Source organism: Mobula birostris, chromosome 21, assembly GCF_030028105.1.
Source record: "Mobula birostris isolate sMobBir1 chromosome 21, sMobBir1.hap1, whole genome shotgun sequence".
In the NCBI taxonomy this organism is placed as follows: domain Eukaryota; kingdom Metazoa; phylum Chordata; class Chondrichthyes; order Myliobatiformes; family Myliobatidae; genus Mobula; species Mobula birostris.
This window is the reverse complement of record NC_092390.1, coordinates 54,071,200-54,098,149: the sequence shown is the minus strand read 5'-3', so window position 1 is coordinate 54,098,149 and position 26,950 is coordinate 54,071,200. Positions and strand designations below refer to the sequence as shown.

General features: G+C 38.1%; 1 protein-coding gene across 6 annotated transcripts in view; it reads right to left on the bottom strand.

The window, feature by feature from the left end:
• Positions 1-14,028: 14,028 nt before the first annotated feature.
• The window catches only part of LOC140185802 (arginyl-tRNA--protein transferase 1), a 180,602-nt gene continuing 167,680 nt past the window's right edge, over positions 14,029-26,950 (bottom strand). For 4 of the 6 annotated variants that reach the window (XM_072239501.1, XM_072239504.1, XM_072239505.1 and 1 more), the window contains one exon: positions 14,029-16,876. In XM_072239501.1, coding sequence (XP_072095602.1) covers positions 16,698-16,876 — 179 coding nt within the window. In that variant the 3' untranslated portion in view covers positions 14,029-16,697. The remainder of the gene's footprint in view (positions 16,877-26,950) is intronic. The other 2 variants (XM_072239502.1, XM_072239503.1) reach the window with 1 other exon arrangement.

Genomic DNA, 26,950 nt, shown 5'->3' with positions numbered 1-26,950 from the left:
CCAACAGGCTCCAGGACAGCTTCTTCCACCAGGCCATCAGACTGATTAATTCATGCTGACACAACTGTATTTCTATTTTATATTGACTGTCCTGTTGTACATACTACTTATTATAAATTGCACATTGCACATTTAGACAGAGACGTAACATAAAGATCCTATGTATATGATCGATGTAAGTAATAAAGTCAATTCAATTCAAAAGAAAAATGGAGCTAAATATTCTTCAATAAACGAATGAAATGTGAATAATTTGGTATTCAGCAGTTTTAGACTAGAGCTAACAATTCTCCATTTACAATGGGTTTTATAAATTTTGTGACATTGGGTGAGCAATTCTAACAACAGCATATTCTGTATTTTGAGATTGTCAGTGCAGAAGAAAACAGGTCCAGAAACAAGACCCAAGAGGGACTGCAGATGCTGGAAATCTAGAGCAATACACACAATGTGCTGGAGGAGCTCAACAGGTCGGGCAGCATCTATAGATGGTAATAATCCTGATGAAGGGTCCCTGGCCAAAGTGTCAACTGTTTATTCTCATCCATAGATGCTGCCTGACCTGCTGAGCTCCTTCAACACATTATGTGCATAGGTCTAGAAATTCATTTTCACTTGAAAACATACTAAAATCGCTTTGTATGATGATTTTCAACTGTTGAGCTTAAAAAACCCTATGATTTGCAATATCAAATAGTTGCGCATTTTAACAACATGTTATTTTAGGAGTGATACATGTCAATTTAGACAATTGTGCACTCCATGGCAAAGTTGTGAATTAAGTACGATATGGAGTACCGAACTGTGGATGCAGTGAGCCTTTAATTTGACAGATGCAAGCATGCAGGGGAGAGATCTGCAGGAATCACACTGATGGGAGTGGCTCAGGGGGTTTCAATACACCCAGTTTTATGCAGCTAGAGACAAGAACAATGAGTTACAATTGTTCGTGCAAGACGATATAGGTGGCTATTCAGCCCATCCATTTCTCTTGTATGTAACTCTAATAATTGTTACATTGTTACATTCATTCCTCATGTAATATGACTGCGTTTCACAGCCATTCAACTATCTTTGTACCTCATCCTTTACTTATTCATGGTACTAAGCCTCGAGGCTCTGATGCAATAATCATACCTGTATTGCTTGAAACATTTATTCATTTCAGTTCTTAACTGCTGAGCTTTTTGTCTCAGATGAGACTGTTAAAATTCTTACTTTGGTGAAACCTCCCTGGATAGAGACCCAGCCCCTTCATAACCTAATTTACTTCCACTTTTCTCCAAACCCCTTTCCTATAGGAGAAATACACTACACACTAGCCGCAATACTAAGGAGGTGAAGGGTGCGGAATGATTGCTCCTCATATTATCAAGCTGCAGTGTCGATATTTATTTACTTATTGATTGAGGTACGTCATGGAATAGGCTCTTACAGCCCTTCAAGCTACACTGCTCAGCAACCCGGCCTAATCACGGGACAATTTACAGAGATCAATTAACCTACCAACCAGTAGGTCTTTGGACTGTGGGAGGAAACCAGAGCACCCGGAGGAAATCCACATGGTCACCAGGAGAAAGTACAGAAGTCCTTAAAGGCAATGATGGGAATTGAACCCAGGTCACTTGTACTTTAAAGCATTGTGCTAACCACTATGCTACTGTGATACTGGCACAATGAGAGTCTGGATCACAATGGTTTCAGCATTAAAGGAGGCCATGTGAAATACTTGGGACCATCTTGACATAATAGCTATGTACTTAGCCCTGTTCCTTGCCCTCTTCTCAAAGTCCTGGGAGTATTTCTTTCAAATTATTATTCAGCGTTCTTAGGAATGCTATGAGTGAATTCACCTCCACTGCCCAAGCACAGCGTTCTGGACCCAAAGCATTCACTTTTAATTATCTTATCAATCACCTTCATTCTGTGTCACTGCTGTTGTGTCTTTCATTAAAGAAATTGTTTTGCTTTTTGTACTTTCATTATTTTAATTACCTCTGCAAGGTACTTTGACTATTCTGTTCAATGAAATACACAGACAGCTTTTACAGTGAAATACATAGTCAGCTTTTACAATCCATCCACATTAATGAATTCCTTCAGCTCATTTATCATTTTACTAAATCTCGTCGGTACTCTCTCCAGATCCTTTACATCCTTCTTCAAGTGTGGCTTTCATAACGTCCACTGTATCTTTGGTTCATTACTGTCCTCACAGTAGTTTCAAGTTCCTGGATCCCTGAAAATCTATCCAGGGCCCAACATATTGATACAATTACAAAAAAGGCACGGCAGCAGCTATATTTCATTAGGAGTTTGAGGAGATTTGGTATGTCACCAAAGACTCTTGAAAATTTTTACAGATGTACCGTAGAGAGCATTCTAACTGGTTGCATCACCATCTGGTATGGAGGGGCCACTGCACAGTTTCAGAAAAAGCTGCAGAAAGTTACAAACTCAGTCAGCTCCAGCATAGGCTCTATACTACCCAGTATCGAGGACATCTTTGATGCCTCAGAAAGGTGGCCTCCATCATTAAGGACCCCCATTACCCAGGATGTGCCCTCTTCTCATTGCTACCATCAGGGAGGAGGTACAGGAGCCTGAAGACACACACGCAATATTTTAGAAACAGCTTCGTTCCATCCGCCATCAGATTTCTGAATGGACAATGGTGCCATATACACTACCTCAGTACTTATTTATTTTTTGCTCTCTTTTTTGCACTATTTATTTAATTTTCAAAAGTATATTTCTTATTGTAACTTAGAGTTTTTTATTATTATGTATTGCAATATGCAGTTGCTGCAATACGACATATGACAGTATGATTCAAACCTGATTCTGGTTTGTGTGTCATCTGCAACTTTGAAATGGTGTCCAAGTCTTCAATGTATATTAGTATTCCTAGCATTGAACCTGAGAACACTAATATACCTTTTCCACCAATTTGAAAAACAATCTTTCAAGACCTGTGTTTCCTGCTACTTGGCCATTTTTCTGTCCATGTTGCTATAACCCATTTGCATGAGCATTAATCTTGATGATAAATCCAGTATGTGGCATTTTATTTAACACCTTTTAGAAGTTTATACTGTATGTATCACTTCAACCACAGTATCCTCATCCCCTCTCTGTAATTTCATATAAATTAACTTTATGCGGTTGGATATGATTTTCCCTTAGATAACCAGAAAGGATTTGTTAATCTGCACTTGACCATCTAACCTGTTAATTCCGTTTCTGATTGCTCCTAGAATAAAAGATTAGGAGAAATGTGTGCTGAGATAATGAGACATCTGTTAATAACAGGCTATGGCTAGAGCAAAGGTTCATTAAGGAATTATTCCAGCTCCCAAATCACATCAGGACTTGGATGAATACTAAGCTACCCAAGCAATACATGAAAAGGCCATTAAGGATTTACATTACAAGCATCAGAAAATCTGCAGATGCTGGAAATCCAGAGCAACACACATGAAAAGCTGGAGGAATTCATTGGATCAGGCAGTGTCTATGGAAAAGAGTAAACAGTGGATGTTTCAGGCTGAGTCCCTTCTTCTGGACTGAGAGGTAAGTGGAGAGATGCCTGAATTAAAAGGCAGGGACAGAGGAAGAAGCTAGCTGGAAGGACATAAGTGTAGACAGGTGGATGGGATAGATCAAGGGCTGGAGAAGGGAGATTGGTGGGGAGAGATGAACGGACAAGGGAATTGCAGAGGGAGCTATGCCTGTGGAAATGGAGAATCATTATCCTCCATGACTTCGATGTAATGATGCAGCTCTATAAAACTCTGGTTAGGCCAAACTTGGAGTACTGTGTCCAGTTCTGGTTGCCTCACTATAGGAAGGATGTGGAAGCATTGGAAAGGATACAGAGGAGATTTACCAGGATGCTGCCTGGTTTGGAGATTATGCATTATGATCAGAGATTAAGGGAGCTAGGGCTTTACTCTTTGGAGAGAAGGAGGATGAGAGGAGACATGATAGAGGTGTACAAGATAATAAGAGGAATAGATAGAGTGGATAGCCAGGGCACCACTGCTCAATACAAGAGGACATGGCTTTAAGGTAAGGGGTGGGAAGTTCAAGGGGGATATTAGAGGAAGGTTTTTTTACTCAGAGAGTGGTTGGTGTGTGGAATGCACTGCCTGAGTCAGTGGTGGAGGCAGATACACTAGTGAAGTTTAAGAGACTACTAGACAGGTTTATGGAGGAATTTAAGGTGGGGGCTTATATGGGAGGCAGGGTTTGAGGGTCCGCACAACATTGTGGGCCGAAGGGCCTGTACTGTGCTGTACTATTCTATGTTCTATGTTCCTCCATTTCCAAAGAGCCTCCTCTATTTACTGTGCATCTGTGCTCACCCCATCCACTTGTAATAGTGATAGAGTTCCTTTTGTTCTTACCTACCACCCTATTAGCCTCCACATCCAACACATTATCCTCTGCGATTTCTGCCATCTCCAAAGGGACACTACCACTAAACATATCTTTACCTGTCCCCCTCTCCCGTGCTCTCTGCTGGAATCATTCCCTCATCAATTCCCTTGTTCATTCATGCTTCCCCACTGATCTCCCTCCAGGCACTTAACCCTGCAAGCATACATCTGCTCTCTCTCCTCCATTCGGGGCCCCAAACAGTGCTTCCAGGTGAGGCAACATTTCATCTGCGAATCTGCTGGGGTTGTCTACTGTGTCTGTTGCTCCCAATGCGACCTCCTCTGGATTGGTGAGATCTGCCATAAATTGGGGGACCGATTCGTCGAGCACCTCTGCACCGTCCACCACAAGAGGGCCTTCCTGGTCGCCAAACATTTAAATACCAATTCACATTTCCATTCCTGTTCCGATGTGTCAATCCATGGCTTCCTCTTGTGACAAGGTGAGGCCACCCGCAGGCTGGTGGAGCAACACGTTATATTACTTCTTTGGCAAGGACTCTCCAGCCCGCTTTGGTGATCCCTTCTCCCATCTTCAACCTTCCTCTTCCTGGCCATCTGCCTGCACTGGATCTTTTCATTACCAACTGCTGATGAGACATTAACCAATTTGACTTCACCACTCCTCTCTCCAATTCGAAACTCACTCCTTCCAAAAGCACTGCTCTCCACTGTCTCCTCACTAATCCTAACTTCACCATCAAATCCACATATAAGAGGGTGCTGTAGTCTGGCCAACTAATGTCTACCTTGCTGAGGCCAGGCGACGACTCTAGACACCTCCTCTTACTTACCCCTCCTTACCGGATGCTAAGGAGCACCAGACCATTGTCTCCCGCACTATCTCTGACCTTCTTTACTCTGGGAATCTCCCATCCACTGCCACCAACTTTAAAGTTCCCTTACCCGGCACCTCCCACCCAAGATCCACAAACCTGCCTCTCCAGGTAGACCCTTGTTTCTGCTTGTTCTTGCCCCACTGAACTTATATCTGCATGCCTCAATTCTCTTTTACCCCTCCTGGTTCAGACCTTTCCTACCTACATCAATGACACATCACACACTCTGGATTTTTTCAATGTCTTCAAGTTTCCTGGCCCCGATTGTCTCATTTTCACCATGGACGTTCATTCCCTATACACCCGAAATGTCGACTATTCATTCATCTCCATAGATGCTGCCTGACCTGCTGAGTTCCTCCAGCGTTTCATGTGTATTGCTAAGGATTTACATTGAGAGGTTTATTGTAAGGTACAGCCTGGCTGGCAGCCTTCAAATGATGTCAGGGAATGTGGGTAAACATCCTTCCCAAAAGGAAAGAGATAGGCAATTCAGTGCCGCAGACGGTGATACGTATTTCATTGTGCCGTGATTATTGGGCAAATTTCTGTTTCCATTATCATGCAGTTGGAGGTAGCCAAAGACTACACGCATCAATGGGGTCTCAATCTGCTCTTAGAGCTCTTCTTTCTGTCCCCTAGAAACAATCATCGACCACCAGGGAGCAGACAATTGTTGTTTGGGACTTTATCCTTCTAAATCATTGCACTATTAGTGCGGTGATCAGAGTACGTATGTAGTATACAGCCTTGAGATTCATCTTCCCACAGGCAGCCATGAAAGAAAGAAACATCATGGAATCAGTTCAAAGAAAACATCAAACACCCAACGCGCAAAAATAAACGAGTCGCACAAACGCCAAAAAACAAACGAGAAACACAGAGTATACATCACAGCGTAATTGGAAGTCTAGGAATGTTCAGTGTAGTTCTGTTCGGTTCAATTTAGTGCTGTGTTGTTCGTTGACTGCAGGCCGCAGAGCTAGTCCACCCTGATCAAAATTGCACAAAATAGCAATAAAAAAAAGAGTAACTAGAAAACAGAAACACACCATAACATGAACTAAACAGTCCAATCCATAATCAGTGTCACTTAAACCTTGCCCAAGACCCAAGACTCCTGCACCAGTGAGCAAGAGGAGAGAGAGAGAGAGAGAGAGAGAGAGAGAGAGAGAGAGAGAGAGAGCAGCACTGTACATGCGTTCTTGTCCTCATTGATCTCAATCTTGCTTGATGCTTTAATCAGCAAGAAATGGAGTCGATCATGGGCTCACACCCCATTTCCAGGCTTCTCAGCCTGCAGGTGGCACATTCTGCTCAAAACCCCACCACACTCCTTCAGAACCAGCAAAGCGCCAGATCACTCAATCAGCCCAAAATCACACAATCAAAATGTAAATCATAGGTTCCAATATTAGCAGTCTCCAATCTTTGAAAATTTGAAAGAAAAAATAGTAAAAGTGGTAGTTTTGAAAACCGTATGAAGGACGCCACCTTTGGTCATGTGGTTCACTGGCATCATCTTCTTCAACTGTGGTCTAATGAAAGACCACAACCTCTGCTATTATGCTCTGCAGCCATGACAATGAAGGCAAATATCCTATATCCTTTCTTAAACATTATAGAATGAGTAGTCATCAAATATCTCCCATTTTCCACTGCTGCAAGACCATATTTCTGCTGCTGTAAGTGTTTTGATAGGGTGTGCAGGAGAATCTCTGTATAAATGTTTTTTTAATGGTGAAATTATTATTGACACTGTATTTTGAAATTTATTTCTTTGAAGATAAGTTTCATTGAAACCAGCTGGCAGAAGGCAAAGACGACTTCATAATGTTTTTTTTGAACAATCCATATCAGTAGGGTAGTGCTCAAGTATCCACATGGAATTACTTCATGCCATTACTGTTTTTATTAAGTTACAAAACTTCAGTCAGCATCAGATACAAATATCTAACATTGAGGAAATACACTGCTCTTGTGATTGCCATAATGACCAGCAATGGGACAAGGAACTGTTATACTACCCGGGACTCTCATCAACTTTCAAACAATACAGCAAATCTTCCACTGATCCCAAATCATCATCATCCGTCTTTGGAACACACGATTTCCTCTAGTGTGGTCCTGGACTCAGTCTCCTGCTGAAAACCTGGCTCCCAGATGACTGACGACATTCAGCACTCTACTACAGTGCAGAAGCTCTTTTCTTAAGTGATCAGCTGCATGCCCAGAGTGATATTGATATCTGGTGAGGCTGTGCCCCCAGGCTCAAACACTCTCAAAGCTTCACTGATATAGAATGTAAACATGCAAAAACACTCAGGAATAAAAATAAAGTTAAGAAAATATTTGTTTTAAAATATTCAAATACAAAGATGCATACATATTTTAAAATATTATATACTTTTAAACTTAACGACTAATCAAATAAAAAGGCTAACTTATCTTTCAGACCACAGGCACATGTCCACATTTATTCCCGATCAGAAAGCTAGGAAAATAGCAGGGGAATGTTCAGATTTCAGACCAGTGTGCTTGGGAATCTTGGTAATTGGAGCCACCTGACATTCTTAAAATGGAAGATCTAAGCCATCTTGTATTTATAGTTTTCCATTCATAGAACAATGCAATACAGAAACAAGGCCCTACAATCCAACTCGCTGGCCAACCTAGTCCCATTAGCTCTTATTTGACCATATCCCTCTAAATATTTCCTCTCCATGTATTTATCCAAATGTCCTTTAAATGATTATGGTTGTACCTGCCCTAACTAGCATTCTTGTCATTTTAAAAAGATCTGTTATGCAGATTATCTCAACTCAAATAGAGGGCAGATTCTGCTTGCGGTGCTTGGATTTTTGCATGCTGGTTGTACCAGGGAAGCAACTCTTTTATGATCACTATTCTGAGGTTTCTTTTTTCATCTTATGGGTGTAAGACAGTTAACTCCTATTGGGTAACCAATGTTTCCTTGCAATTTTTGATTTCCAAATGCAAACCAGATGTAATCTGTGCAAGGACACCAGAAACAAGGTTCATGACCAAAGGCTTCAGATAGGTGTCTGTAATGTTTATATTGGAACCTAATACCTTTTTCCAGTAAATGCATGGATAGACGTACTTTGTCACAGAAAATTTCTCATTGATAATAACACTGCAAATGTAATAGATGTTGATGACAGAAGTAATTTAAGATTCTGCAAACTATAATTTTCTATATTATAATATGTTCCAAGGTTTCCATGGTATGCAGAGAGTATCAATTAGATATAATTCAGGCATTTAAAAAAAATTGGCAGTCACACGTTTTTTTAAAGATATTCCCTCTATGCTATGTCTATTTTGAGCAAGTTTTGATATGGGCAGCCAAGGTCTTGGTGAGAAAAAATTACCAACATGTTTTACTTCAATGTTTAAATTTAGTTTCACAGTTGGCAATACGAACTATCCTTAATGGACTACCTGGAAAACAATCAGGTAAATATGAATGAATGCTCCTCATGACCCACAAGAATCCCACCTGCCGTTAGTCACTAAGCAGCTTATCGATGTCCTTTGAGTCTTAACAGCCAGAAATGAGGCTGGATACAATCATTAATATGGATTGAAACTCTGGCTCATCAACTGGGGGTACAATACCCATTGGAACACACCGTGAATATCTTCTTCAGTGAAAATTATCAATTCATAATCAAAAGTATACGATTTTATCATTGCCACAACAAAATTCTTGAGATGGATTCATAAATGCAATGTCCAGTTTGTTCTTGTCCACGCATCTTTCTTCATAATTCACCAAAGAAATTACCCTTGTCTGAGTTTAACATGAGTAATAAGGACCTATTGAATATATTTAAGAAATTCAACAGGGAAAAGAACTCTGTTTTCAAAAATATACCTTGTTAAGCGCGGTGATGAATGTCTTGTCAAGCTACCATCCCAAGGAAACAAGCCTATGTGACTCCCTTGTCCATTCATCCCTCTCCACTGATCTCCCTCCTCACATTTAGCCTTGTAAACAGAACAAGTGCTTCACCTGCCCCTACACCTATTTCCTCACTACCATTCAGGGCCCCAAACAGGTGAGGTGACACTTCACCTGTGAGTCTGTTGGGGTCATATACTGTGTTCGGTGCTCCCTGTGTGGCCTCTTGTATATTGGTGAGACCCAACTTGGATTGGGAGACTGCTTCGCCGAGCATCTATGCTCCATCCGCCAGAACAAGCAGTATCTCCTATTCCGATATGTCCATCCATGGCCTCCTCCACTGCCAGGATAAGGCCACTCTTAGGTTGGAGGAACAACACCTTATATTCCGTTTGGGTAGCCTCCAACCTGATGGCATGAACATCGATCTCTCAAAACTTCCAGTAATGCCTCCACCCATTGTCCCCTTCACCATTTCCTATCCCCTTGTCCCTCTCTCATGTTATCCCCTTGCCCGTCCATCACCTCCCTCTGGCGCTCCTCCCCCCACCTTCTTCTTCTATCCATGGCCTTCTGTCTCTTTCACCAGTAAACTTTCTAGCTCTTTGCTTCATCCCTCCCCCTCCAAGTTTCACCTATCACCCGGCATTTCGCTCTGCCCTTTCCCCACAACCTTTCAAATCTACTCTTCAGCTTTTTTCTCCAGTCCTGCCAAAGGGTTTCGGCTCGAAATGTCAGCTGTTTCCCCCCCCCCCCATAGATGCTGCCTGGCCTGCTGTGTTCCTCCAGCATTTTGTGTGTTGCTTGGATTTCCAGCATCTGCAGACTTTCTCTTGTTTGTGAGCCATCAATGCACATTTGTGTTTGATATCCTTAAATAATTCAACTCATAGTCTCTTTTAAACAATCTTGCATATTACACTTTCTGAAGAATGACAATTAAATTAGTTATATTGTTTTATTTCTGCATACCATAATTATGTATTGTACTTTTTATAAAAGCACGTGAAGTCACAGAAAATAATATGATTGAACAGAGTCAATGTGGCATTATGAAAAACAAGTCATGTTTAATTAAACTTTGGGGTTCTCTCTATCTGGTACATGAGAGAGAGAGAGAACCCAGTGGATGTGTATTTAGATTTTTGTAAGGTTTTCAATGAGATCACACACAGGAAGTGTTGCACAAAGTTAGAGAATACAGAATTGACAGTAATACACATGTAAGGATAGTAAGCTAAGTGTGGGGATCGAATGATGACATCCTGTGACCAGTGGGATACCATAGGAACTTTGGTAGAAAGGAAAAATATTGAGTAATTTTAATTGGTGTGGGATCTGGAAATGTTGATGTTGAAGACTTGGTTAGCACTGTAGATTGAAAGATAGCATACCTCTACAGCATTCAATTAGGAAGGCATATAGTACGTTGGCCTTTCTTTCAAGTGGATTTGAATGTAAGAGTAAAAATGTCTTACAACAGTTATATAGGACCTTATTTAGGCCACAATAGGAGTACAATTTTTGGTCTGCATATCCAAAATTGAATATATTTGCTATTGGACACAGATCCATTGTTAAAAAAAGATTAAACATCAGCGGCCTAGTCATTTCAATATTCAGATAAGTGAGAAGTGACCTTATTTTTTTTTTAGAGGGCTTGATGTAACTATGTGGACAAAGTTTAAGATATTTTTAGTCAGGGAAAACAAAGCCTCAAAATAATGCATAAACCATTTGGATGGTAGGGAGTGACTATCGGGTGCTACAGGATCAATGCCCGGGAAATCAAAAGAAATATCAATAATTTGGATGAGAGAATTAAAACAACATTTCAAAGCTTGTAGAGACTCCAATGTGATGTAGGCAATTTGAGTAAGTAGGGAAATATGAGGTCCACTTTGATTCTAAAATCAGAATGACATTTTTATATGCATGGAAAACAGACTTGGAAAAGGAAGGGTGCAACAAAGACTAAGTGGGTCTGTGCACCAATCACTGAAATCAAGCATCTAAGCACAACAGTATATGGTGTAATATTGGCCTTCGTTTGTAGGATCTGTAGCATTCAAGTAGGACGTTCTTGTTATGGAACACTAACAAAGATATATCAGATGGATTCCTGAGATGGCAGAATTGAAGCATTAGGAAAAATTTGGCCAATTGTGTCTTTTCCACTAGAGTTCAGACAAATAAGAGGGGATTCTCAGAACCCTACAAAATTCCAAGATGAATGTGACTATAGAGGATAGAAACCGGGGGGGGGGGGGGGGGGGAGAATTCCTTCCATTCCTATCTTCTTCACCCAGTGGGAGGTGAACACGTGGAAGCCAAGTCATTAACTAAATTCGGGAAGATGGATATTTATTGTGGAGACTATAGGATCAAGGCCAGTTATGGGCTTATTGAATGGCAGAGCAGGATCAAGAAGCCAAATGGCATACTCCTCTTATTTCTTATGATCTTATTCAAATTAATAATAACTGATTAAAGTACAGAAATTCACAAAATCTAATTACTGATTACATGGACAAATAACTGCTTTGATTTGTACTATTTATCAAAAAATATCAAAAATACAATACAAAAGATGCATCATTTTGGCCTGAAGTATTACCAGGAACATGTATATTTCATTTGTAATGGATTTCTAAAAAGTCAATTTTAGATATAAAGACATTGGATATTTCTTGTTTCAGAAAAAAAATCACTGACAATGTAATCACTTTTTAGAGGCACTTTTACAACAAAATAAACAGATGGAAACAATCATTTAGCTTTGATAAAAAGGATACACTGAATTATCTTCAACTCCGAAAACCAGGACAACATGCTTACCATTTTAAATGTGCAAGTACAGTAAATGGAGAATCATACATTGCTGATTTGTAGGAATAATATCAATGTTTGAAGAATCTTACAAAAATACATTCAACTGAGCAGGAGGTTATTAATTAAAACCACTTCCATGTGGACCACCAGAGAGACCACTTAGTGCTGGTCTCTCAGCAGAAGAAAATGCAGTTCTTTTATTCATAAACAGCATGCAAATCGGGAAAAAATTATCTCTGCTTTTAAATGAATGAGTCAGATCATTCTCAGTTGACCTTTCTCCTGAACTAGTGACTGAAGCAATTATCTAAACCTTACAGAGAATCACAGATGCAAGAATTATCCTAAGTATTTTAACAAAAATTTTGTGGTGAATCTGTAACAAAGTATGGTACCTCAGTATATCAACAACCATCTTGCATTTTCAAACTTCTCTCATTTAGTCTGTTGCTACGTGACCATGCACCTACAGTATATGCTACTGGGGATGAAGCTTTTTAAACCATAAGCAAACTCTTATTTCTAAAAGAGGGTTACTTAAAGCCTTTTCACAAATTTAACCAGATACCTGACATTATGTGGATAAGATATAAGCTACACATCTTTGTAATTATGAAACTGACTATTCTCTGTTAGGAATGCAAATCCATCATCTGTACCATGGAAAGAAATTAATAATGTTTACCTCTGCTCTGAGGCAAACCATGACCTTGGGTGAAATTGGAGCTGTAATTTACAGGCCATCCCTGGTAACAAACTTGTCCCGTTTCTAGATGTCCGTGAGTTGATTTGTCCTTAGGTTAGAAAATGTGCAATAATCACTTGATATGGTAACCATACATCTACAGTATTGTAATGAATGACATTAAAAACACAAGATTGATGAGAAAGAACAATTACTAAAAATGGAGGTGGACACCAGTTTTGCTGTTCATAGAGTGAATGTATGATAGACTTTTGAATTTAATATTACACCCTGTTCATTTGTGGGCATGTCCACAAGTCGAGCTTTCTCTATTTGGGGACAGCCATATAGAGAGTTTAGGATTCCTTCCATTCCTACTCATGGTCAAAGCAAATTTGAGGTCAACATTGTCATGTTGAAGCATTTCAAAAGATGTTTATTTACAGATTTTAAAAAATCTCATGGAAAAGTTTTAAAATTATAAAAAATCTAGAAGTTTAAATAATAATGAAGATTTTGGATTAAATGTATAGTCTGCCATACAAGTCAGGACAGTTCCAGATCAAGTGAGCAGGCATTTGTTCATCAAATTTGACCATATTGAAAACTACATATGCATTACCAATTTCCTTTTAAAAGAGGTTAAAAATCTCTTACACCCACATTAATTTTATTTTACAAAATATGTGTAAAATTTAAAGCACTTGTAAAATTATCCCAATTTCTTCCAAATTAATTTCGCAATTATATTTAAATGGTGATGTGCACCTAATTTTTCAATTCAATTTGTATAAATATTGGATGTAGCACTTTAAAGCAAAAAGCCTTTGAGGCGGTAAAATAGCACCTTAATTCAGATTCACAGTTTCAATCAAAACTGATTCTGGACAACAAAATCACAAAAAAAAAGGACAAACAAATCTTCGAGACATACTCTATTACCATTTGGTTCCCCTATACAGCCAGCTGCTCTTGTATCACTTAATAATTCTGTTAATTAGACAATATATTGATGATGTTTAGAGATACAACGTGGAGTAGGGCTTTCTGACCCTTCGAGCTGTGCCACCCCAGAAACCCCTGACAACCACTGATTTAACCCAAACCTAATCACGGTACAATTTACAAGGACCAATTAACCTATTATCTAGTACATCTTTGGACTGTAGGAGGAAACCAGAGTGCCTGAAAAAACCCATGCATTCCACAGGGAGGATATATGCAAATATAATCCTTTCTTCAAATCTGTATCATGCAATTTAATATTTTAATATTACATGTTTTAATAGTAAGGGAGGTTTACATTATTGGAAATGCCTGTTCTGTTTCTGTAGAAATTAAGTGTAGAAAGGTAACAGGAAACACATTTTTCCAGGTCTTAACCAAACGTTATACACAACACCTTGCTGTGAGCAGAATGGCTTTTAAATTTGACTTGACAAATATTCAATTAGTGGTATTCAAAGCAACTGACATGAAACAAAGTAATATGATCTGTCCTGAAACATTTAATAAGACTCTACAGCTATAATTTGTTTCTTTTTCTCTGTGACTGTAATAGCACATTTCTACACAATGCAGAAAAAATACTGTGATGTATTGAAAAAGAAAACAAATCTCTGTAAACTTCACATTTTTTAATTGAATACTCTCTACAAACAGAAGTGGCAATGGTATAGTGGATACTCTATTATGTTTTGTTCGTTGGAAAGTTCTCCACAATTCCCTCATGAAATAAAATGGAAAACCCATTATCTCACTGAAAAAAATACAATATAATCAATATAGCTGTTTGGATGCTCTGAAGACATCAATGTTTACCTTTACAATAAGACTGAGAATATAATTTAGCAAAATACTCAAGGATTTGGACAATCCAAATAGCAAAAGATGCATTTTCAAAGCATAGGATCTCCTGTTCTTTACTCTCTTTATTACCACAGTTGATGCCCTTTTGCCACCTGGGCATGTATTCAAATCATTTAAGACAGCAGTTCAACTGTTACATCAAAGGCTTGGTGAATACAACACATATTCTCTACTTAATCTAAACATAAAACAATATAGCTGGAGATGGTCTCATAATAACACATGCACCATTTCGAACATTTTTTCATGAACGGCTTTGAGGATAGTGATGTTTTTCTTCAAACAACATACATTTTTTAAAATCATCACCTTCACTTTTCAACATGATTTATGGCTCAAAGTTTGAAGTAAATTTTATTATCAAAGAACATACATGTTACCGTATATAACTCTTAGATTCATTTGGTTTAAAATGGAGCAAGTTTGGATTGATCTTAGCCCTGGGCCGATTTGGAAAGGTTGGGTTTGGATGAGAATGTGGTGGCAGGGTCCAGGCCCAGAGTGTATCGATGCAGTGGGGCTCAGGTCCTAGTGCAGGGCATGATCCAGTGTTTGGATAATTTAAACGCCTGGCCAGATGGACTGGTTTTGCTTGCTGCTCCACTCTCAACACTGAGGTTGAGGCTGTGGGTTTCGTGTCTGCCTGCTCCACTACGATTTACCCCACTGTGTGATGGACTGAGGCTGAGGCTATGGGCCTGCTACGGGTTTTGGTTCTATGGACTCACTTTTGTTATGAATGTAGTTGCTTCTTTTATTGTTTGCATGATTTGTTTTTTTTCCCTCTCTCCATGCATTGGGTGTTGGTCTTTTTTTAAAAATTAGGTTCTTCCAGGTTTCTTGCTTTGTGGTTGCCTGTAAGCAGATGAACCTCGAGGTTGTATAACTTATACATACTTTGATGATAAATGCACTTAGAACTCGAACATGAGAAGTACTTTGCTATGTAGCTGGTTGCCTATGATATAGACAGGTGAAATGAGCTTACTGTGTCATTGGGGCATTCTATCAATAAATTTTTGAATTAAGATACAAAAATCACAGCGGTTTATAAAATTGAAAATTTGCTTATATAGCATTTCTAAAATGAAAGTCCAACCCACCCCAAAACTTTATATATAAAAACAAAAAAAACAAAATAAAATACACCCCAGAGAAGCACTTGCATTTATTTTGAATTGTCATGTAAATACAATATTTCTATAACAATATTAACTATGCATATTGTAATAATTGCTTTATTTTTCCATTGTTTGTTCTGTAGATAGGTCTGTGTTCTCCTTCTAACTCCTCAGTTTTCAACACCATTATTCATCAATCAAATTATAGGAATTTTTTACCCCAATGTTAATTTCTCAAAATAGTTTACAGCAGAAATTAAATACATCCTTTGCAAAGGCTGCTCCCTTTTGCCACAATATATAATCTTTTATAAATCACTTTTTCTATTTGAGCTAAGATAATAAAAGTCAATCTGTTATTTTCTGTTTTATTTTGAACTGCCACAGAGGCATTATATTGTGTACAACTTCCAAACTACAGAATATTAAAAAAAAATTAACCAGAAAAGTTGGCTGCAACAACTTTTTAGCACACCACAACACCTAAAGGACCCACCTCCGACTATCACGAATTTTTCCACTCTGTTCAAAACTGCAATATTCTGAATCATTAATTTAAAGATTGCACTATAAGCAAAGAAAATGTGCTTCTGTGAAAGCAATCTTATATCCAAAGGACAAGTGCCATCGTGAGAAATTCTTAAGGCTATTGTTCAGCTGTCCCTTCACGGAGGTGACAAAAGAAGAATGGAAATAAGAGTAAAGAAATGACAAGGTAAGTGAAATTAATAAAGAAAGTGGAGTGAGGGGGTAAATAGATGCTAATGATATGATTCTACTCAAAGAAAATTCAAATAATCGGATATAAGTCTGGAAAAATTTGAGAATATATGAATATACTATAGCAAATTTTGTATAAGACATTTACATGTGCAAATCGTATTTAATACACTATGCATTCTTATACTATTACACAGCATTATCTCATTATACCATGTTATTTTAATTGTACATCTTTAACATTTAAAAATATTGTGTTTAGCTTCGATAAAGTACCATCCGTTCTGCACAGGCCTGCCCAACCAGGCTTGCATATTGTTGTACTACAGCTTCATCATTAATCCTCTTTTGCCGTTTCCGATAGATGTTATAAGGCATAACTGTATTTTTGTAAAGAATCCGAACTTTAATCAGGTTTTGGAGACTATTTTCATCTTCTGAAAAAAATCAATAATAGTTGCTTAATTAAAACTGAAATACAATAAGCAATCACATTTTACTCAACAATGTCCATACAATTTTGAATATGCTTAAAGTCATTATTAAGTATTCCTTAATTAAAACTGTTAGCAATTTAAACTTATAAATGCAACATCTCTTTGGGGTAGGAGTGAGACTTCACTTGAAAGAACCACATAAAGTATTCAAAATAGTTTAAAATCAAGTGAAAATTGAATCTTATCTTGATTCACTAAGTATTTTAGCAAAACATATCCAATAAACTTATTTTTGAAGGATTACAGATTTTAGCCATGTATGCATTTTTAACCCTCCACATTACTAGTTTTTTTTAAACAAACTGGGTAAAAGTTGTTTAGTGCAAATAGTCCACAAGAATAATTTAGGATGATTATATATGCCCTCTATGTAGACCAAATTGAAAGCTAATTTCTTGTGTTGGTGGAGCACTTTTGAACTGAATAAAATCGAGGGTAAGTGAAAATTTATATATAGAAGATTGAGCTGCAAGGCCAATAGTGTGTTTTTTGGTTATTCTTTCAAAGGGAAGATTTGTAAAATTTATCACTTCCTAATATGCATCAAATTTAATTCATTTCCTATTAATAATTCCTTAAAACATTGATTTTGCTGAAATATTTTATTTTATTTTACATAAGCTTTGCTTGATAAAATTAATAGTTCAGAATAATTCAACATTACACTCAGAGGTCACTTTACTAGATACCTCCTGTTTTTTCCACTCAGCCTATATGGATGTCTTCTGCTATTGGCCACTATCCCCACCTCAAAGGGATACAGGTTCTATCTGATCAGTCTACCTATACCTCTCATAATCTTATAGCACCTTGCTCAAGTTATCTTTCATCATCCTTCGTTCCAATGAGAAAAGCCCTAGCCCATCTTTCCCACATTCGACACTATTTCTAATCCAGATGGCGTCCTGATAAATCTCTGCATTCTCTCTAAAACATCCACAAACTTTCTACAATGGGGTGATCAGAACTAAATATAATACTATACATTGTGGCCCAGAGTTTTATAGAGCTGTAACATTATCACTTGACCTCAATCCCCTAACGAAAGAAGGCAGCACACCATACATCATCTTAATCAACTTGCATGGCAACTTAGAAGGATCTGTGGATGTGGATCCCAAGATTCCTCTGTTCTTCCACATTGCTAAGAATCCTGCCATTAACTTTGTACTCCACCTTCATGTTTGATCTTGCAAGGTGTATCATTTCACACTTTTCCAGGTTGAACTTGCTGGTTGAGTCTACCATGGGGAACCTTGTCAAACATCTTACTAAAATCAATTGCTACACAACATCCACTCCTCTTTCATCAATTTGTTTTGCTAAAACTGAAATCAGACTCACGAGACATGACCCTCACAAAGCTGAACTAACTAAACCTAATGATATGATTCTCCAAATGCTCATAAATCCATTGATGTTACGTTGTTCACTGAGCTTGGCAATTAGGATGCGGATGTTTCATCATGTTAGTGTTTCTCTCTGGGTTGAAGATAGTTTCTATCGTGTTCTTACAAGATTATTGATCGACCTCTTGTATGCTAAAGGTGAACGCTTGACCTCTCAGTCTGACATATCATGGCCCTTGCACATTAACAGTTTTCCTGTGCTGCATTTTTTCTCTGTAACAATATATTCTGTATTGTTATTTTTTTCTTTTGTGCTATCTTAGTATACATGTATATGGAATGATTTGCTTGGATGGCATTGAACAAAACGTTTCACTGCATGTAATGTAGGTACACAGCAATAATGAACCAATTACAAGAACATTCTCAGCTAGCAAGCAGGTTTCTTGTGTGTAGATATTACAAACCTCTGGACTTCAGCACTTAATATTGAGTATGAGATGGCAGACTGCTAATTATTAGTATGGATATATGGTAAAGATTAAACTAAGAAATGTTCATTTTAACTCAATGATGTCTGTTTAGCACAGCAATTTTCTGACCAACCGAGCTCCTATGGCCCCCAGTTCTGAGCCATTTTGCTCCCCCAAATAGGGAGGGTGATTACAAAAATAACCTACTCATTAAGGTTCTTGCCAAAGAAAGCCCATTGAGACAGCCATGCCAGGACATAACAGAGAAAGGAGATTATGTGACAGGACAGACATATGGGAGCAGTTTGTTCCTTAAAAACTAGTGTCCACCTGTCTAGATACAATGCACCATGTCATCTGTGTGATCCCTTCTTAGCTTTTCTCCAGGGCATACATGTACTGAGGCCACTAATATAATCTATTTTGCAGTTGTGATGCAACTAAACCATGGCATGCAGTCCAAATTCATCACAGAACACATGTAAGAACTTAATAAAAAATACCGATGCTAACAGTTAATTGAATATGGGTGGATTTAGGGTGGGATGATAGTTGGGACAAAACATTTGCAGAAACAACTTTTCTGCCAAAAATCTCACCATTTACATTCAAGTACTATATAGGGCATTTTTTAAAAATGAATGTTGCATGCTGTGCATTGAAATCTAGTATTCAGAGCATATAGCTTTTATAGCTTCTTGAGAAATTCACTGTTATTTGTTTTATCTGTGCAAACTGAAATTTCATCCTTTATCTTTGAAGTTTTCAAGGGATTGTGAAAAAGAAGATCAGCTTGCAAAACAGTCAACGAATGATCTTCAAAAATCATGAGGTATATTTATTCATCTTAGATTGACCAGGATTGGAAAGAATAAACAATGAACAGAATTGCAAGGAACTCCCATACTTGACGGACCGTATTTAGTCAGTAATTTTCTAAACAACTATTGATTATTCAATATCAACATTCATATCTGCAGTTAGGTGAAACTATTCCCACAGCACAGGTGAAAACAATGTGCTGCTCCTCCACTGTAAAAACACTGTAAGCTCATCTTTGAATTTGATAGCAAGCATGAAAGATAAGATTAATACAACAAAATCAAGCACTTTAAGTATTTTATTATGAACACTGCACTGCGTTATTTACAAACTTTGGTTTCAATTCAATTTGAATAATCATCCACCTAGGAAAGCAACAGTATCATACTTAAGAAGTTCAGGATTTTAATTATTTATATTTTCTTACTTCCTATCTGTATTGAAATCTAATGAATCTAATCCACACTCTTACATGATCTTTGTTTGAAAATTTATAAATCTCACAGCTTTATGTTGAAGCATGGTAAACCCAGTCATCCACGTAAACCTGTATTGTCAGATTGCATTTCCAGACAGTAACAGCACAGTAGATTTTTAAGCTGAAGTGTTCAGAAAGCACGCTAATCCAATGAGCAGTAAGTTATTTTTTACTCTAGTAAAGTAGCCATTTTGCTCATTAAAAATTGAGTTTCAGATTTCTTGCTTCAAAGAATGTTTCATTTGCTACAGTAAATGCTTCCATAGTGAGGCTTTGAGAAATTTAAAAGGTATCGGACAGACAATATTGTTCCATGTATCAGATTTACTAATGCCAGATAATGGTGAATAAATATTTTGCAAATGTTTTCAATGCTGAAAATATTGTAAACCCAAGAGAGAAAACACTTGTTGCCTAATATCTGTGACTTGGTAATATATGTACATAGTTTAAGAAACAGAGTGTGATAGTGCATTCCAGAGCATCCTGTATAAATATAAACCATCTGGTTAGCAGCTGGTATTATAACTGGACAGTTCTATGTAAATGGAAAACACATTTATTTTCATTTTTCTTCAAATTAAAACTATCAGCTCTATACAGTATTTCTGTAGTTTGATCAAGAAACAGTCCTTGAATACACCTTGTTTGATAAATTTGAAAACAGCTGTTATGTGCTAGATATTGTCATTGCAACTGAAGCACGAATGGAATGATATCCTTTCTTGCACAAATCTAAGATAGTCACGTTTGTTGAATTCGTAACTAAAATAACCCAGAATCTGCCACATCTTTAAGACTGATTAACAACTATCTGTTGCAAACCAGGTCCATCTTTATTGCTTTTAATCTCCATGGGAAGTAGTTTCTTTGCTTGCATGGTCTATGAGCAGGAAGCATTCCAAGTAATCAGCTTAAAATTACTTACGGAATCATCAACATCGAAATCATGATTTACCTTTCTCATCACTGGCTATTTATGGGATGTTCCAAGTGAAGGTACAGGAGTTGTTGTTGTTTTTCTTACCTGTGTTACACTACAAAACTATCACGGTAGCTTTGCACGTTTGCACCAGGCAGTGACAATAAACAACAAAAGAAAATACAGCTACCACCTCCAACATTACCACCACTGAATTCCCGCATTATCAATACTGTAAGGATTACCACTGACCAGAAACTGAACTGGTGTGGACAATGTACAGTAGCTACAAGAGCAGGTCAGAGACTAGGAATCCTACAGTGAGCAACCCACCTTCTAACACCCAAAAGCCTGTCCACTGCCTACAGAGTTAGGAGTGTAGTGGAGTACTCTCCACTTACCTGGATAAACGCAGCTTCAAAAGCACTCAAGCAGCTTTATACCATGCAGGATGTAGCAGTCCGCTTGATAGGCACTCCACCCACACCCATTCATTCACTCACTGCACCACAACTACACAATAATAATATGAATAACTACTTATTTATAGACCACTTTTCATTCAGACGATGTAGTTCAAATTGCTTTACAATGGAATGAGGTGCAAACATGAAAACATAAGACAAAATGATGTTAATTAAAAGAAAGACTGAATAAATAGGGTTGAGCTGGTGTTTAAAAGTGTCAACTGAGTCTGCATCTCCTGTTGTTTTAGGTATTGAATTCTACAGATTAGAAGCGTAGTTCAAAAAAGCTGACTTGCCAATTATCTTACGAGGGAGATCATTTAAATTTAAACTACTGGCAGAGTCTACCGGTTTAAGATGGCATTACTGATGCATTACTGCAACAGCTTACTGATGGTTCAAAAGCAAAAAAATTGATTAAAACATTATTAATAACGCTTTTTTAAAAAAAAGTAAATTGTGGTAAACTATCACCGCAAGCAATGAAGAGGCGAGTGATGGCAAAGCGAACTCGAGAGATGTGCCCTCCAAAAATCGACGCACTTGGAGTTGGAGCCATGCTGGTTGGAGTGGACGATTCGGAGGGGAGAAGATGGGATGGAGGGGTTCTGACGCCCGTCCAGCTAACCTGGGTGTGAGGATGAATCGCTCTAAGCACCGAGCTGATTTGGTGAGATCAAGGACAGCTTCTTCAGCAGAGAATCCAGGTCCAAAGCCAATCGCTGGGCAGCATGTTCTAGACCCGGAGCAATTCATTGCAGCAAGGTCCGGGTCCTAATGCGAGGTACAATACGCTGTTTGGACAATCTAAACACCAGCCCAGGTAGCCTGGAAAGGCAGGGTGTCGAGAGTCGAATAAGGTTGGGTCGCTATAAGCGCCGAGCCAGTTTGGAGAGGATGAGAACAGCTTCTCTGACAGCAAAATCTATGCCTGAAACGCTTCGTCATGGGGGGGGCCTGGGTCCTAGTGTGAGGTTAAGACCATTTAAACACCAGCTCAGATAGTCTGGGGGCTCCTCTCCCCACGACGCTAAGGCTGTGAGATTGCCCGCGGTTGCTGTGCTTTGAAGTCTGTGAACTTTGGGGTAATTCCCCCACTAATATGATGAACTGAATACCGAGGCTTTGGGCCTACTCTGGGCTGCTATGGGGATTTGGAACTAAGGAATCAGTTTGGTTCGGAATGCTGCTGTTGTTGCTTGCTTCTATTGTTTGCATGATTTGTTTTGATATTTTGTTTCTCTTTCTCTGTCGGCACTGGGGGTTGGCCTTTTTTAAATTGGTTCTTTTGGATTCCTTGCTTTGCCCACCGCCTGTTAAGCAAACAAATCAACGTTGTATAATTTATACATTTTTAGATAATAAATGCACTTTAAATCTTGAATCTTTGAAGAAAACCTGAGAGCTTGAGCAGGATTATAAAATGAAAGTGATTCTATGATGTTCTTACAGAGACTTGTACCATCTACAAGATGCACAATGGCAAATCCCCAATACTCTTCAGATAGCATTTTCCAAACCCACAGCTTCCATCAGCTTAAAGGACACAGGCAGTAAAACAGGGAAGTTGCTCTCCAAGCCACACACCACCCTGACTTGGAAACATGCCCCTGCTCCTTACTGTTGCTGAATTACATCCTGGAATGCTCTCCCTAACAGCATTGTGTACATATCCATTACTTCAGAAGTTCAGCAATTGAAGGCAGCAGCTTACCATCACCTTCTCAAGACAGTTAGGGATGGACAATAGAAACTGGCTCAACCTGTGATACCCACGCCCCTTGAATGAATAATAAAAATTATTTATGAGGATGGTATCAGGTCAATTTAAAATCTCATCATTCATTATTTGCTACAGATCTAATATGCTCAATATGTTCTTGACTAAGCCTAACTCATTCATTGTTCACTCTTGGACGTAGCCATCGATGTGCCATAACCCAAAAATAAGTGTGCCCTCGCTACTTTTTGTGCTTCTTCCAAATCTCTGGGTCATGAGAGGAAACCCTTCTGATCACAGAGACAATGGACCGGCTCTACACAAACAGAACCCAAGAGATAAATCTCCAAAATTAGATATGTCACAGTATTGCGAAGAGAACGTTACAAACGCAAATGGGCTGGGAACTACTTTGTCTGGGTCAATGCCAAGTTTGATGCTGGGTGGTCTGTCTGGTATCATCCTTATTGTTTCAACACAGCAGTAATGGAACAACTGAGTGGCTTAATAGGTCATTTTTAAGGTAATTTAAAAGACAAGGTTTGGTGTTAGAGGTAGGCTGACTGGGTGAGGATGGCAAATTTAAATTCCCTGAAGAATATATGTGAACCAGACTGGTTTTTATGACACTTTAATAGTTTTGTAGTTATCATTACTATTTAAATTCTGAATTTTCTGCTGACAAAGTAGGATTTGAATTGGGGTCTCTGGACTGATGATTCAAGCCTCTGGATTACTACCCAATAATTTAATCGCTCCACCACAATGATAGTCATAAAAATTTAAGATCTACTGCTTTTAACTCAAGTTCATTATATGACCATTAATTTTCTATACCAGAATCCCTCCTCCTGCTTCAATTTCCTGACTAATTGACTGTTCAAGTAAACGAATCAACTCTAATAAAGGGCAATATATTAGGAGCAGCTGCTTAACAGCATGTACAGTATATACAAAATTGCAGTTCATCAAATTTACAGATCTGCCACAAGAATATAAGGACCATAGTAACAATTTTTCAATAAGGAGCAGAGAGGGAAAGACTGGGAGACAGAATAATGTTATGCTGTTCTCTGAACCATGCAATAATGATCACTAATGTGGACTGTCAGATTTGAAGTTTTTAAACTCTGAATAATGGCCACCCCCCCAAGTTAACAGTAGGTATCTAATAAACATAAACACCAGCTTGAGGATATTCAAGGGATTAAGTAATTAATTGAAAAATAATTGTTAATTAAAACATTTTGGAGAATATTCATGCCATTTTAAAAGTCTTTTAAGGCTTCTCCACTAGTTTTGCAGTATGTACATGTATATAACTATGGCTTACATAATATAAAGCATATTGTAAAATGAACATCGTGCCACGTTTGCTTCATCAGTATTGAAACATGGACCCGCTTTTTAACGTCATCCATTGTTCCAACATTTCCTCTCAGTATAACATCCATAATTTTGTCCAATTTAAGAAGATTTATGCTCTTTCTTACATTATAATTCTTCTTATTGAATTTCTGACCTCATTATATGAAAAATGAAAGGCATCAGTGTGTGCAGTAAATTTGATGGCATGTTCATGCCAACATGTGAAAGGAATGAAAACAGGAAGATAATTGTGGAAACTCTATACAATTTCAAAACCTCATATATTCTGTACTATGGCTTGATTTCTTGCATCATTTTATCTTTCATAGTCATACAGAGATGTGAGAGGAAAGCAGGCCTTCGGCCCTTCAAGTATATGCTAACCATCAAAAATCCATAAACACCCATTAACTTAAGTAACCTACATTAAACCCATATTTATATTCCTTCACATTCCCTATTAAACTTACGTTGATCCCATATTTCATTCACCTCAACTCCCCTCGGGTTCTACCACTCACCTACACAATAAGGCCAATTTATAGTGGCCATTTAATCCACCAGTGTGAACGTCCTTGGTACGTGGGAGGAAATCAGATATCCAGAGGAAACTCATGTGATCACAGGGAGAATGTGCAAACTCCACACAAACAGCACACAAAGTCAGGACTGAACCCTGATGTCTGGTGCCTTTGAGCTAGCGTCTCTACTAGTTGCACCACTGTAACTGAAAGCTTATTTGCAGAACACATCTACATTATCTAAGCTTGATCCCGTCTTTTTTTACCTATCCTCTCGAGGATCATCCCCTGCCTGATTTATTCTGTCTTGTTACCACTCTATTTCCAGTCTCCCACATAACCCATTAAACAGATAATCAACTTTCCACTCAATGACCATCTCTGCTTAACTTGCTAAATACAGTCATTCCAAGTGTACTGAAATATCCAAACTGAAAATCAGAAAAACATTTGGAGCATTTCGTCTTAATAATATCACTTCTTTATAAAACAATAAATTAATGAACATATCACTGCTACTGAATGGTTCTATTTCTATTTAATTATACATCTTTAATATTTTCTTCTTGTTCCTCTTTCTTGATCATGATGATCGCTTCAAAGGTGTCCCAAAGAAGTCACTCCTCTCCCACTTTATCTAATTACAGTCCATCAGTGATAGTCTCAGGCAGATCTTTCATTTTAGATTGACAGAACTCAGCACTACATTTCATCTCACCATATCTTTAAATCCTTTATCTCTCTGATGCCAGACAGCTTGCTCAGCACCGATTTTTAGATGAACCACAACTTTCTTGAGTCACAATTTGTTAACCCAGCCAAGAAACTCTTCCTCCTGACTCCATCCCTCATGAAATTCTCTGAGGATGAAGCAGCTGAATTGCAAAGCGCTGTCCTATGGTGAACTTTTAAACTTCACATCCTATTCTACACCAACACAATTTATTTTCATTTTCAGTCTTATTTATCATGATGCACGCCACTTGTTTAAACCTGCTTGGGCCGAGCTGAGATAATCCATCTGTTTTCTTATGCTTCATCCCCACAAATTCCTACTTTCGCAAAATACAGCCTCTGGTAATCAGCGAAAACAACCTCTTATTCATTCATCGCTGCTGATGTGATAGAGTTCGTATCCTCATCCATAAAAGCATCCATCATGTTTACCATTTTCGAAGATGTTATAAAGTTAACTAATAATAGACAGGGATAAACCCACTCTTTTCACCTAACTCTTGGGAACACCATGAAAATAACTTCTAATTGCATTATAATATTACCATAAACACTAGGCTGCGTCCACGAGATATGGTGTACTTTTGAAATCAAATGTCCCTTCAATACATACATCTTATTGTCCTCTACAGCCAGTACATAGAAACTTCACAAACAAGAGGAAATCTACAGATACTGGAAATCCAAGCAACACACACAAAATGCCAGAGAAACTCAGCAGGCCAGGCAGCATCTATGGGAAAGAGTACAGTCGATGTTTCGGGCAGAGACCCTTTGGCAGGACATAGAAACTTCTTGTTTTCTCAAAGATTCTAGTTTATATGCTAAGCCAAAATGTTAAAACTGGTTCTTCTTACAATTTATGACAGCCACTTGTTATAAATTTTCCCTCCTATAGCTACTCTAAGGGGGCTGGAAAGATTGACAGCTAACTTGGAAGCTGAGGTCATTGGTATATCTAGTGGACATGGGCCCACATTATCTTCTGGCAAGATAATATGCATTTTCTTGTAAATCCCAAAACTATTATCACTTGTATTTTCTTTTCCCTTTCTACCACAATAACTCCAGGATGCAAATTAAGCTTCAAATCTGTTATGCTAAAGTATCAGTAAACTTGATAAAAGCTATATTATTGATTTCTAATGTTGTCTCCTTT